The 13,866-nt window shown below is 33.3% G+C and overlaps 1 protein-coding gene across 1 annotated transcript in view; it reads right to left on the bottom strand.

Annotated features, from left to right (window-relative positions):
• The window catches only part of LOC110458246, a 2,273-nt gene extending 1,480 nt beyond the window's left edge, over positions 1 to 793 (bottom strand). The window contains exons 1-2 of the mRNA XM_021509858.1: positions 721 to 793; positions 310 to 470 (exon numbers count right to left, since the gene is read on the bottom strand). Coding sequence (XP_021365533.1) covers positions 310 to 470; positions 721 to 744 — 185 coding nt within the window. The 5' untranslated portion in view covers positions 745 to 793. The remainder of the gene's footprint in view (positions 1 to 309; positions 471 to 720) is intronic.
• Between the last annotated feature and the right edge of the window lie 13,073 nt (positions 794 to 13,866).

Raw genomic sequence — 13,866 nt, 5'->3', positions numbered from 1 at the left:
AACCATGTCTTATCTAGATAATAAATAGTAAATAATATAGTATCATCACAGATTTGGTGATTTAAATCTTAATAATCCCTAAATATAAACTAATAATGGACATGTAATGAGACGTAATGGACTTCACCGTGTGCTGCGCCGTAATGAACATTATTTACCTTTTTATTTTTTCAGATCCTGATCCGATGTTCAACACCCGAAGTTGAGAAAAAACAGCTTCAATGAACACACTGGTTATATGTACATTGTACGTTACCAACATCAGAACAAATTAAACAAATAACGACTTTCACAAACATCTATAGTTACCCTCCAAACACTTGATTCCGACTCCTTGTCACTTCCGACATGTACATGTAGTTCTCTAAGATGCCTCTTTGCATTCTGTCCATTTCAGTCACATCCGGTTCACGACAGGGACTGTCGGCTGTTTGGAGGGCCTCTCCCGGAAGAAGATACACCAAAAGTACCTGAGGGATGATATAAATATAAAATGAAAGTTAATTCAAGAATATACCTCAGAAGATATACAACATTGTTAAGCGTTTAGCTGAAGTGAAGAAAGTGTATCAAGCTTATACATTTACTTCAAATTCATTTTTAATACATATATTGTCTTTCGTTATTGCCGAGTTGATTTGAATATTCAACTTAGTGCAAAATATGGAACATACATATTCTCCTAAGTAAATGCATGTATAAATGGCAAACTTGTTTTACCTGCATTATTATAAACACAAACATTCTGTTCGGTATTAAGTGTTGTCGCGTATACAGCAGCAATGAGATGATGTACAATGCCAAGTTAAAATCGAACTTATAAAGACGAGATTTCTGAATTTCCAGATTATGGTTCTCTTTGCATGTCTTCCTTGTGCGTGTAAGAAAAAATCCCTTGAACTTACCATTGATGAATGAAACAGATTAATGTTCAGATAAACATTATAATATAAATGCTTCTTAAATTGAGTGTGACGGGATGGGTATGATACATCTTAAGTTATAATGTGTGGATTTACATAATAATGTAACAGCAATTTCACACCTGAATAATATTTTTGCGGTCTGCCAAGTGGAGGTAATATACATTCAACGAAACGGGCGGATATGTTGCTGTATTGGGCGAGTTTGAGGATATCGTTTCAAAAACCCATAGTTCACGGCTGGTTCCATGTAACATTGAGGGAAATAATCATTTCCGACCAATCCTTACTCATTAAATACATATTTTGATTACAGAATTGCAATTTGTGTAATTTTTAGTATGTTTTTGATAAAACATAATAAGTAAATATTTGTAAAACATTAACAATTGTGGATAGGTTTCAATTTCAAAGAAGTCAATGCATTTCATAACATCTAATTGTGTGTTTTACAGAACAATGGCCAACACTGTAGGGTCTATGCGGGCCAATGACGATTAATGACCAAATCTTATGTTTAACGATATGTCTGTGACCAGAACACAAATTATACTTCTTAATCAGTAATGTAGTTGTCATGAAAATGAAACGATCGCCGTATTCTGTTTCCGTAAAATTGAGTAGTAAAAAAGTTTAGGTGGACGTTTTTCTTCTCAGTCAAAATAATGTCACAACAATTTCACCATAAGAACACGTTTCCTTTTTCATCAGAATGTTGATATGATCGACATGGTCAAAGGATGTCTTCAAGTGACCCCTATGATTGTTCAAATAAAATTGATGTCAGTGACAGTCACCATTTTAATGAAGAAATAAACGTGTTTTTTTTTTTTTTTTTTTAACTTAAACCATGGTTCTCACTTTGAATACTTGACATTGTTGTAGATTTGAACACGACTCGATTACGGTGAAGGTTTACATATACCGCATTATCACAACCTAGTTCGTAGGTCGTCTCAAAGTGGTTAATGGGGTATTATGTGTCGGCATAGTTGGTTGCATCAGAAAATGGAATGGCATGAAACGTTCATGTTGTGGAAAAGCTTACCATCAGCTGTTAAAAAGTCAAATACCCTGGCCAAAATTCAAGAAGGACATAAAAACCGACCTCTTCACGTCTGCATTTTGGGCTATATGTACATACGACCCTTTATTTATTCATGTGTATGCACATTGGGATGATTATCTTCTTGCTTGATGTATAATGGTGATTGTAAGCCGTTTATTTAACAGTTATAACTAATACTATTTATTATCCATATGTAGTAAATTGCTTTAGAGAAGTTTTACAAATTAGAAAGGGCGCTCTATAAATTTGGTATATTATTATTAATAATATTTATTCAAATTATAAAAAGTAAGACAACTCATAGCTGAATCTTAATAGAAAACATAGATCAGTCACATGGATACGTCTTGTACGTGACGTTAGAAAAAAAACGATTTTTATTGCGTTTCAAAGTATCTATGTAGCAGATAACTCGCGGGCAATCTACTAGTTTCGGCTGGGCAGGCAATATGACGAAATGAGAAATACGCTGAAATGTACGGTAAGCATATTAAATGCAATTTTTTGAGAAAAATATTAATTAAGTAAGGCCATATTACTTTGTACTACCAAACCTATCCATAAAGACAGCCGGGTGTAGATAACATCATTTAGATAATGCACGTAATCATAAATTCATTTCAAACATGTCGAGAACTGATTACCATTCTTTAGGATATGTTAGATGCTTTCTTCGTGTAAACCTTTTTTGGAACGAATATACAAGTCCTAGTGTGGAAGTAGATAAATAGGCTTTGAACGGCGTGTTTTTAATTTTCATGCCGGTATGAATACAAATCGGTTACATCCATATTGCATGAAGTCGGCCTGACGGAAAAGCCCTACTTAACTAAAATTGGCGCCAATATTTAACCGTAGTCATTTGAGCATTTGACTCGGGGACATTCTCCATGTTATCCAAGGCGAAGCGGCAAGACTTTCATTGAACAAGGTTAATCTATGACATCATAAGTAAACCATGTGTTACGTCACGCGAGTACCTGCTTTAATACTCCAATGATGTGCATTTCTGCTGAGAATGGTCATATAGAGGGTTGCAGCACAAATGTAAATATAATTGTTTTAATCTAAAAACAATGAAAATGATCATCATTCCGTCAAGTTAGGCGATCCGTTAACATAAACAGCGTTTTCTTTCAAGCTGGATCAGTACATCGAAAATGTCATATTTCGGTTAACATTTACCTAGGTCCACACGTTCTAGGACCTCTCGGCCCGTATGAAACTGTTCCAATGCTCAAGCATGGATTCTGTGTTCAAACCAACAATCTTGTAATCGACTTATATCATGTCAACGATAAAAGGTCGATTGTAAACATCAAAAACAGTATTTGGATTTAGGTCTCTTCATTTCAATTCAATTCCAAAACATTGACAAATAAGATTGATTTATAACCAGAACAGGAAATAAGGCTTGAGCAAACAATCAATACTAGAGCATTTGAATGGTTTCATGAATACGTGCCCTAAACTTAACATGATTTGATAACTGTAGTAGTGTTATCGCCTCAAAATGTTGACATGATAATAAATAAAGAAAAAAACATTAACATAAAATATCCTCCTAAACATATACAGATATATGGAACGAAAACTTGTATTAAGGATTCACGCCCCATTGTACTGTGTGTGTTTTCTATATATATAGTTTCCTCTCCGTAACTTCCGTTTTGATATAACTCTAGCACAGTTGGGCCTGGACACTTCCGCCGTTGACCTGGTAGATCAGTCGGTTAGATCATTGACAATCTGAAGTTCAGGGTTCAAATCCAGGCCTAGGACCACTGTTTGTTTACTTGTTTACTGTTGTTGATTGTATTGTATTTATTTTATCGTTTTATCACTTCTCATAAAAAATCCGCAATGTATATTTTATCAACCATGAGATAAAACAATTTCCAATTCTTAGTTACAGTGTTTTTTTGCAGTGGTACGGGGATTTTTAAGGATTTCTTACATCTCTTAGAAACCAACATTAGGTGGACGTTGCAGAACTAAATGTCACCCTGTTGACTTGATGAGACTGACTAAAACATGCCTATCTTAGAGGAAGTGGCATGAGAAACCAAACTTTCGTATTAATCCACGGGAGTCCATAGGATCTGGGACTTACACTGCTTTAAAGGGTGAGCACTGTTAATTACTAGCATCCTATAAACATGATACAATCACATACCGAAATAGACATTACATATCACTTTTTAAACACATGGAAAAATATCTGAAAAAAAATTGATTTTAAAGTCAGACCATATGTCTCCTTTTTATACAATCGAAAATCAGGTCAGAGTTATAAAAACAAATGTCACACCATCAGTTTGAAGTGTGTTATATACACGAAAGCTGTCATTGCTGTATTTGTATTTATTTATAAATTGGAAAACCATTACATACCTTAGGCCGCACTATGCCTGGCGCATCATTGTTTGTTTTTCTGTAATATTTTGTTTACATCAAGGGCGAATTGTTTTTAAATGTATTTTTAGAAACCAAAATAGTTGCTACAAAAATTAGCATCATACCACCTAACATCTCAAGAATGAGGTCATACTGGTGAGAATGATTATTACGTTATACGTTTAAGTGTATTGTATACAAAAACATTTATATAACCGCTTCTTTAAATAGCTCGGGAAATCAAAATACTTGCTTTGGGCCTAACTTTGCGTGTTGTAACATTTTCATTGTTCCGTTATTGTTAAGCTGGTTTACTTATTCTCAGACAAACATATCATCTTTACATATCAAATTCCATAAAAAAATAAATGTTTACGGTAAAGTTAATCGTTTTGAACGGAGAAGCAGGTTAAATACGGGCGTGTCTGTCCTTTTAAAAATCCAAATCTAGCGATTATGATATTAAGTCCTAAAATAAATATCGTACCACCATTCTCAGTGACATTTTTACAGAAATAGAATCCCCTCATGTGTTGATTATTTCTACATCTTGGAATAACACACTAAAAACCTATGACCTTCAAAATTGTAATCAATGAATAAGTACAAAATATAATATCGTACCACCAATTTAGTGATCTGTTTATATACATAGACGATCAGTTATTGACTATTTCTTTATCTTGGAAAAACAAACTGAAAACTTATGACTTGAAAAAATGATTAATAAATAGCAAAGCATCATCCTTCCTATACAAATTTCTGCACGCAAAAATAGTCATCAGAAACAACTACACGCCTTAGAATCTGAAATGTAAAGTGAACTCTGGAAGTGATTTAACGGCACAAAGTTAAAGCAACTGTAAATTGAAATATGCATTGACATCAAATATGTTCTTACAATCATGAAAAAAAATCTCATTTGTAAATCAGTCCTTATATCCAGTTTAAGGGGACATTAGGTTTGCTTTTGTTTTACATCCTATTAGCAGCTATGGTCATATAAGGACGTGCCAGGTTTTGGTGGAAGAGAAAAGCCGGAGTTCCCAGAGTAAAACGACCGACCTACGGCCAGTACCTGGCAGCTACCTTACGAAGGTCTCGAACCAGCGACCAAGTGTTGGAGGGCTAGTGGTGGCAGAATGTCAGACGCCTTAACCACTTGGTCCCCGCGGCCCCTTTTTATTGGAACAAGATACAATGATGTATGCAAAACAACCATAATTCCTTTTTATAAGGACTATACGGTTTTGACCTTGAAAATGCCCTCTATGGGCTATCTGATGAAACAGGCAAGGTGATGAACTGGTTTCAAACACCATAAAAAGTGTGGGCTAAGCAAAATCTTTCAAATCCTTATTCTTATCTATCTTCTATAATAAACAGACACGCAACAAAATTATAGAACTGTTCAAGTATGATCATCGGACGTATATTACAGGCATTGTATTGTATCGTTTATGTTGAGTACAGACCCTGGACCGTTTTTATTTTCAGTTTAAACGCAAACGCAACGGAAACGTAACGCACTTTTGGTAAAGAAAAACGGTCCAGGGTCTGTACTTATTGATAGTAATAACATTTCGAGGTTCTCATATACCGTTTTATCCCAACCTAGTTCGTAGGTCGTCTCAAAGTGGTTAATGGAGTATTGTGTGTCGGGATGGTTGGTTGCATCAGAATATTGAATGGCATGAAACGTTCATGTTGTCGAAAAGCTTATCATCAGCTATTAGAAAGTCAAATACCATTGCCCAAATTCAAGAAGGACATAAAACCCACCTCTTCATGTCTGCATTTTGGGCTATATGCACAGACGTCATATACATACGACCCTTTATTTATTCATTTACGTGCACATTGGGATGATTATCTTCTTGCCTAATGTACAATGGTGATTGAAAGCCTTTCTTACAATTATAACTAATACTTGTATCCATATGTTGTAAAGCGCTAAATAGTAATTTTATAAAATATTTAGGGCGATATATAAATGTTGTACATTATTATTTGTATTAATACTATTTATTCAAATTATATAGAGTAAGACAACTTATAGCTGATTTTTAATAGAAAACATGGATTTATCAGATGGATACATATCCAGATAAGTACAGATGAAAAATTTCTTGTACCTGACGTTGGAAAAGAATCCGATATCCATTTTGTATAAAAGTATCTATGTAACAGATAACCCGCGGGCAATCTACTAGTTGCGGTTGAGCAGGCTATATTACGATGCGTAATCATAAATGCATTTCAAACATGTCGAGAACTGATTTACCATTAGATGCTTTCGTCGTGTTAAACTTATTTGGAACGAAGATACAAGTCCTAGTCTGGAAGCAGTTTTTTTTAATCTAACAGTATGTGAGACAGTGAAAATCAACATCATTCCGTCAACTTCATAGACCTGTTTACATAAACTGTGTTTTTATTTAAGCTTGACCAGTACATTAGAAATGTGATATTTCGACAAAAATTTACTGAAGTACACACGTTCTAGGACCTCTGGGCCCTTATTAATGAAACAGTTATCATGCTCATGCATGGATTCTGTGCTCAAACCAACATTCTTGTTATGATAATAATAATAATAATTCGAGGTTCTTCTATACCGTTTTATCACAACCTAGTTCGTAGATCGTCTCAAAGCGGTTCAGAAATTATTATCCGTGGTCTTTGCAACCAGACAATATTTTTCACCCTGGGGAACATTCAGCCGGAGCTGTCATTTCGGCACTAACAGCTAGCATTCAACAATTCTAGCGCTGCTCAGCCACGTATTCATTTACAGCTGAGTAGACTGAAACAAGTGGAGTAAAGTATCTTGCTCGAAGATACAACACAGTGTCGTGCCGTAACTCGAACCCGCAACGCTACAGTCACGAGCCTAGCGTCCTACTACTAGACTACCGTGCCTCCCTAATATTCATGGCGGATAACATATTTCAATACTTAGTTACAGTGTTCTTTGCAGTGGTACGTAATTACGTTGCAGAACTAAATGTCATCCTGTTGACTTGATGAGACCGACAAAAACATTCCTATCATAGAGGAAGTGCCATGAGAAACCAAACTTCCGTATTTATACACGGGAGTCCATAACATCTGGGACCTACATTGCTTTAAAGGGTGAGCAATGTTAATTACCTAGCATACTATAAACATGATACAATCACATACCGAAATAGACATTACATATAACTTTCGAAACACATGGAAAAATATCTGAAAAAAACTTTGATTTTTAAATCAGACCATCTGTCTCCTTTCATACAATCCAAAATCAGGTCAGAGTTATAAAAACAAATGTCACACCATCAATTTTAAGTGTGTTATATACAAAACAAACTGTCATTGTTGTATTTGTATTCATTAATAAATTGGAAAATCATTACATACCTTAGGCCGCACTATGCCTGGCGCACCATTGTTTGTTTTTCTGTAATATTTTGTTTACATCAAGGGCGAATTGTTTTTAAATGTATTTTCAGAAACCAAAATAGTTGCTACAAAAATTAACATCATACCACCTAACATCTCAAGAATGAGGTCATACTGGTGAGAAAGATTATTACGTCATACGTTTAAGTGTATTGTATACAAAAACATTTATATGACCACTTCTATAAATAGCTTGGGAAATCATATTTTGCTTCGGGCCTAACTTTGCGTGTTGTAACATTTTCATTGTTCCGTAATAGTTAAGTTTGTTTACTAATTCTCAGCCAGCCATATCAGTTTCAAATTCAAGCAAAAAAAAATGTTTACGATAAAGTTAGTCGTTTTGAACGGAGAAACAGGTTAATTACGGGCGTGTCTGTCCTTTAAAAAATCCAAATCTAGCGATGATGATATTAAGTCCTAAAATAAATATCGTACCACCATTCTCAGTGACCTATTGACAGAAATAGAGTCCCCTCGCGTGTTGATAATGTATACATCTTGGAAAAACATACTAAAAACCTATGATCTTCAAAATTATAATCAATGAATAAGTACAAAATAAAATATCGTACCATCAATTTAATGACCTGTTTATATAAATAGACGATAAATTGTTGACTGTTTTGTGTATCTTGGAAAAACATACTGAAAACCTATGACTTAACAAAAATAATTAGCGAAGCTTCATCCTTCATCCATATATCCAGTTTCGTTTATCATGTGGTCAAAGTTTGGTTTATTTATTTTCAAATAGATATCGCAACATAATTTTAAGCTTATTGTATACAAAATAGTAATTGACACCATCTATTATAGTTTAGGAAACTACGTCACCTATATTTGACTTTAAAATAGGCTTTGTGAGTCGAACCATGCCTATTGTTCTCTGTAAGTGTAAAAACGATTTATTACCTGAACATTAAATTAAAGCATTCAATTGACAGGTTGTATTCCAGATATCATAATCATCTGCCTTATATACATATATTCTTTAAGGAGCAAATAAATGATATGCTCTCATTTCCGACTCTGTGATAATTTCAGCAGCAACAGTAAATAGTGTGTTGATATGTATTGTAACATCGAATTCAGAATTTAGTTTGCCGCATTTTACAAATCTGTTTACAAATATAAATTTTAAGATACCCTTGCTTATGAAGCTATGAGCTATGTAACTGCAAAATTATTCAATTTGATAAGATTCCTAAAGTTTTATTGGTATGGACATATTGACTGATGAGTTGTTAATAAATGTGATTTTTATATTCATTCATTAGCATGATAATTCGGATTCTATCAATTTGATAAACCCGATATAATATACAATTGGCCAAATATCAACATTGATATCTACAATATTGACATGTGCTTTGCTCTACATACCAAACTTCTGGATAACATTTCTTAAAAACTTAATTACGGTATACCGGGAAATTTTCGTTGCAGTTTAATTTTTGCCTTTTATTCCATCTTCCGTAATGAGGGCGAATTAATCCTTACATCGAACACTTGTACACAATAGCCATTGTCATTAAATTTGTTGGGCTATTATATCATAATATTGGCCGAAAATTACTTTAAACGTCGAAGGGCGAAAAATTAACTGGGCGTAAAATTCCCGGTTGACAGTATTCATTTAAAAATGTTCCAGTCTTGATAATGATGTTCATAAGTGCCAGGAAGATAATTCAACATAAATATCACCATGTGCAGGTCTTTTTGTTCCGGGAATGAATACAAATGAAGGACTTTATTACACCGTAGGTGGGGTTTCTTCCTCATTCCCTTGAAGCAATTACTTCTGTCATCGTGAATCGAGCGTTTCATTTCCGAGCTCCTCCTACGTTAAGAATGTTACATTTACTGTAATAGTTGTCTCTATTCCTCCAGAATGTTCCCCTGACGTATGTAATTACAATCTTATCTAACGTTTATTTCTTACATTGACGATGTCTACTGTTCCGTGAGCATATACTCCACTCCCATCAGGTTAAAATTACACGGCGATTAACCTAAACACAACTCGCCCATACCGTGTTGCAAAAAAAAAGCAACATAACTCACTTTACAATATATTTCACAGGAATTCGGTACTAGTATATCCTTTGTTTAAAAATATTTAAGTTTCTGAAACATTGCATTCAATATTAAGCAATTTCATAATTTAATCAAATTTCGAGACCAATCAGGTTGAAGGTTAAATATGTTTTTGTAATTATTTATACATAATTATTTTTAAGAGTCATACGTGTTCAACATGCTTCATATCAAATAACTCATATAAATGAAATTAGAATTTCATTTTATCATCAAGATTAAGGTTTCTGTACTTTATCATTTTATTGAAATTAAAATTGATTTATTTTATAATACTTCTAAACGAAGTGATACATGCATTTTCTTTCACGAATCATATATTTGGCACTGATGCTAGCGCTCATGGGATCTATAAGTTGGCAGCAACAGAGTTGCTGAAGAAAGATTATGGCTTTAAAGTAGCACATATCGTTTTGGTTTTGAACACTGTCACTGTTTATTTGATCTAGAACTGTATGTTTGTTTCCTTTTAAACTGTCCTGTTTCACCTCATAATATAATACTAGCATCGGCTAGGTATAAAAGACGTTACACGGTTGTTTTGTTTAATAACAGATAAATAAAGAACAATTTAAAGGTATATATTTCGTTGATAAATTCGTTCACACATCTGTTTCACAGTAACTTGCTTGTACTACTTAAGGTAGCATAGTCATATTTTAGAAAGATTTCTCACTGAAGTTCTAAGATCTTTAATTTTTGTTTTGCAATCAACACTCTATTATTCTCCACGATTTTTCATAAATCACTTATATTTGGAACAGCAATAGCAAACGAATTCTGGGTTTTTTTCCATTTTTATTTAGTCATTTCATGACAAAATGTCTGATTTAAACTGATAGTGAAATATTTCACTTTACTACTAAATTTGAAAAATAGTTCCAAAATCATTTTTTTCTCAATTGTTTTAATTTTGACGTGTTAGCATGATGTTACTCGTTTAAATTAGAAAATTAGTTTAAATGCAAAAAACATTATGCAGATGAATCATCGATAAGTTAAATAAAACTAATAAAACTCATATAAAATATGTTGAATATTTTGCTCAAAACTGCGAAACCCAATAAAAAGGGATCGGCTGTCTTCAGTCGCTGGTCTACTTTTAATCAGTTTAATTAATAGGATTATAATTATAAGACAGATCTGCTTGTCTGAGGCTGAAGGTGAGAAAGAGCTTTTTATAACATGATGCATAAATAGAAAAGACATTGTTTTTAAGGCATATATGCCTGTATTGCTGTGTTATACACGCAGGCATTAAGGGAAGATGTTTGAAATGAGATAAGCAAAGTTAGTTCCCTGAATACAAAGAATATGATACTGTCTAGTTGCATTTCACATTGTGAAAGTAATATATTTTGTTTTCAAGTGTTTGGATTGTCACGATATTTTCATATTATTAAGTTCACCAGACAAATTAAAGGTGACGACATGATTTAAAGTTAATTAAAACTAGCAGATTCAAATATACCAAAACATTATAAATACTCCTCAAAGTTGAAACGAAAAGACAACAAAAGGAACAGAGTAACAATTTGAAAATGTTTGCTTCCGTATTGAACTTTCTTTTGGTTTTGTATTCCGATATAAACACATTGTGGGCGACACATCTTGTTTAAAAAGATAAGGCAGTATGTGGTTATGTTAGTTCAGGTCTTGTCACAAACACGCCCCCGCCATGTCAATTGTTGTTTGCTTCCTTCATGTGAATGGATACCAAGAAAGACAAAATTCACTGATAGTCATCACGACAAAGTAAAAAGGAACAGTAACTTTTGTTGTATCCTTGATAGATATAATATATAGAAATAGATATGAACGCCTTGATCACGTTATTGACATTAATGAAAAAAAATAAAAAATCTGCACGATTTCTCCCACACAAAGCATTGTCCTCGATGTAGAATGACGGATCTGGTACAAAACGTAGCTTATTATATCCTATCTGTTTCTATTTGTCAAAGGCTGTGGGATGTCATCTATTAATTATTCGCGCGTACAATATGATATTTGCATGCTGTTCTAATAACTTCTAGTGCCTAAACAGAAACATGTACATGCATCTCCGGTTGGTTTAGAGATGGAGATGGTTCAATGAAAGATATGCAAAATAAGGAAAGTGTATTTTATTGTTGGATGTTTTGCGGTTAAATCTATTAAAAATACAACAAAATGTATCTGGAATCACGTATTATAACGGGTTTATCTTAATAAAAATATGTCTTTTAAATCAGCAAGTGGAGTGCTACAATACAATTGATATGACAAAATGTAATTTCAATAATTTGTCAGGCGATAATAAGAAATGTCTAGAAATCGTTTCGATGTTGTACAATGTAATTATGTAAACTTTTGTAACTACGGCGTTTACCTGTAATCGGATACGAGTTGAGGAAGATTATTTACAAGTTTATGACCACCATCATAATATAATTTCGGAAACATTCCTTGTCCTTGTATCATATGAAGGTCGATGTTTTGATTTTACTTGTTTTAAGTTTTCTGTTGTAACTATCCCGATTATCATTTTGAGGACGCGACATTACCTGGATTTTACTTAGGTTTACACGAAGAGTGGTGTCAATGAAGAAGTAAACGCTTACCCTTTGGAACATCAAACCTCATTCTATTAGTCCGGTACATTTTAAAGGGTATTTATGTTAAAACGTTCCTAAGTTCTTATTTTGCTAAGTTGTTAATTGCCCATTTTGAGTTCTTATCATGGTGTGTGGGTGTGTGTTACGTTCATCTTTGGTTATCATCTCCAACCAATAAAACAGACATGTCAAAAGGCGTTTCAATTGTTGGCACTGTCCATTAAATATGGGCAAAGTCCTTGATAAATACAAATTTGTTTTAACAGGATTCTACAACGCCCAAGTTTAATAGTCTAACATACAAACCGCCTTTTCTTTCTTTTCAATGCAATTTCTCGGAGATAAGCAGAGATTCTATATAATGTTCACACACCTTTTGTTACAGCGTGATAGTACAACGCCCACTTTTTAAAAAATATTTTAAACAAATTGTCTCTGTTTAAGTTTCGGGAAAAGTCTTCAGAGATAAACGAATGTCCTTAATACTATAAATGTATAGTTTATAGGGTACAATAATGCTCACATTCAAAACATCTTACAAAATTAAGCACGATCCACCATGCACACAAACTTCAGTGTAACAATAACTGAATATCAATGCAACGAAAAACACTGATCAAACATTTGTAGTTTAAAATGAAAAAGTAATGCCGAAGCGAACTCTTTTTTAAGGATGCAAAATAAATCATGTTTATCAAAGAGAAATAAGACAAGATGATTGGTTCTTCTAAGGTAAATGTAAAAACAAAATCCGCATTTGAATATGCTTATCAATGGTGTCGCGAATAAAAGACGTAACATTTGAAAAAAAAAAATTGCCAACTGTTTGAATGCAACAACTGTTTTCGTATCAAGATTACCAGAAATATGTTCTTGCTTAGGACGTCTACAAATAATCATTTTAGTTTAAACTGTATGTATTCAAGTAACGAAATACATGGCATGAATAATACAAAACACATTAGCAAACATGACACGGAAACAAGTACTGTGTCCTTATATAAATCTTTCTCATCTTTCTCACAAACTAGTGGCCTTGTAGATTACTAACAATTGATAATACTACATGTATATTTAAACAAATGAAGAAAAGAAAACCATTTGGTAAGGGACATGTTACGAAAGATAAATTGCTGTTCCATGAAAAGGTAAGTCATTTTATCATCATGACAGAATTTGTGAGGTTTTCACAATTTCGTTTTTATCAACATTTTTATACTTGTATTGATTAACCAAAACGCTTAAACTGGATAATGAAGTTTATTTTGGATATACCAAAACTATATTTTTTATTAAAAGTGCTACCTCTTGTGATATCTAAATATATGTCATG

Source organism: Mizuhopecten yessoensis, unplaced genomic scaffold, assembly GCF_002113885.1.
Source record: "Mizuhopecten yessoensis strain PY_sf001 unplaced genomic scaffold, ASM211388v2 scaffold9503, whole genome shotgun sequence".
Taxonomy (NCBI): domain Eukaryota; kingdom Metazoa; phylum Mollusca; class Bivalvia; order Pectinida; family Pectinidae; genus Mizuhopecten; species Mizuhopecten yessoensis.
Note: the sequence above shows the minus strand (reverse complement) of the source record. Positions and strands in the feature narration are given on the sequence as shown.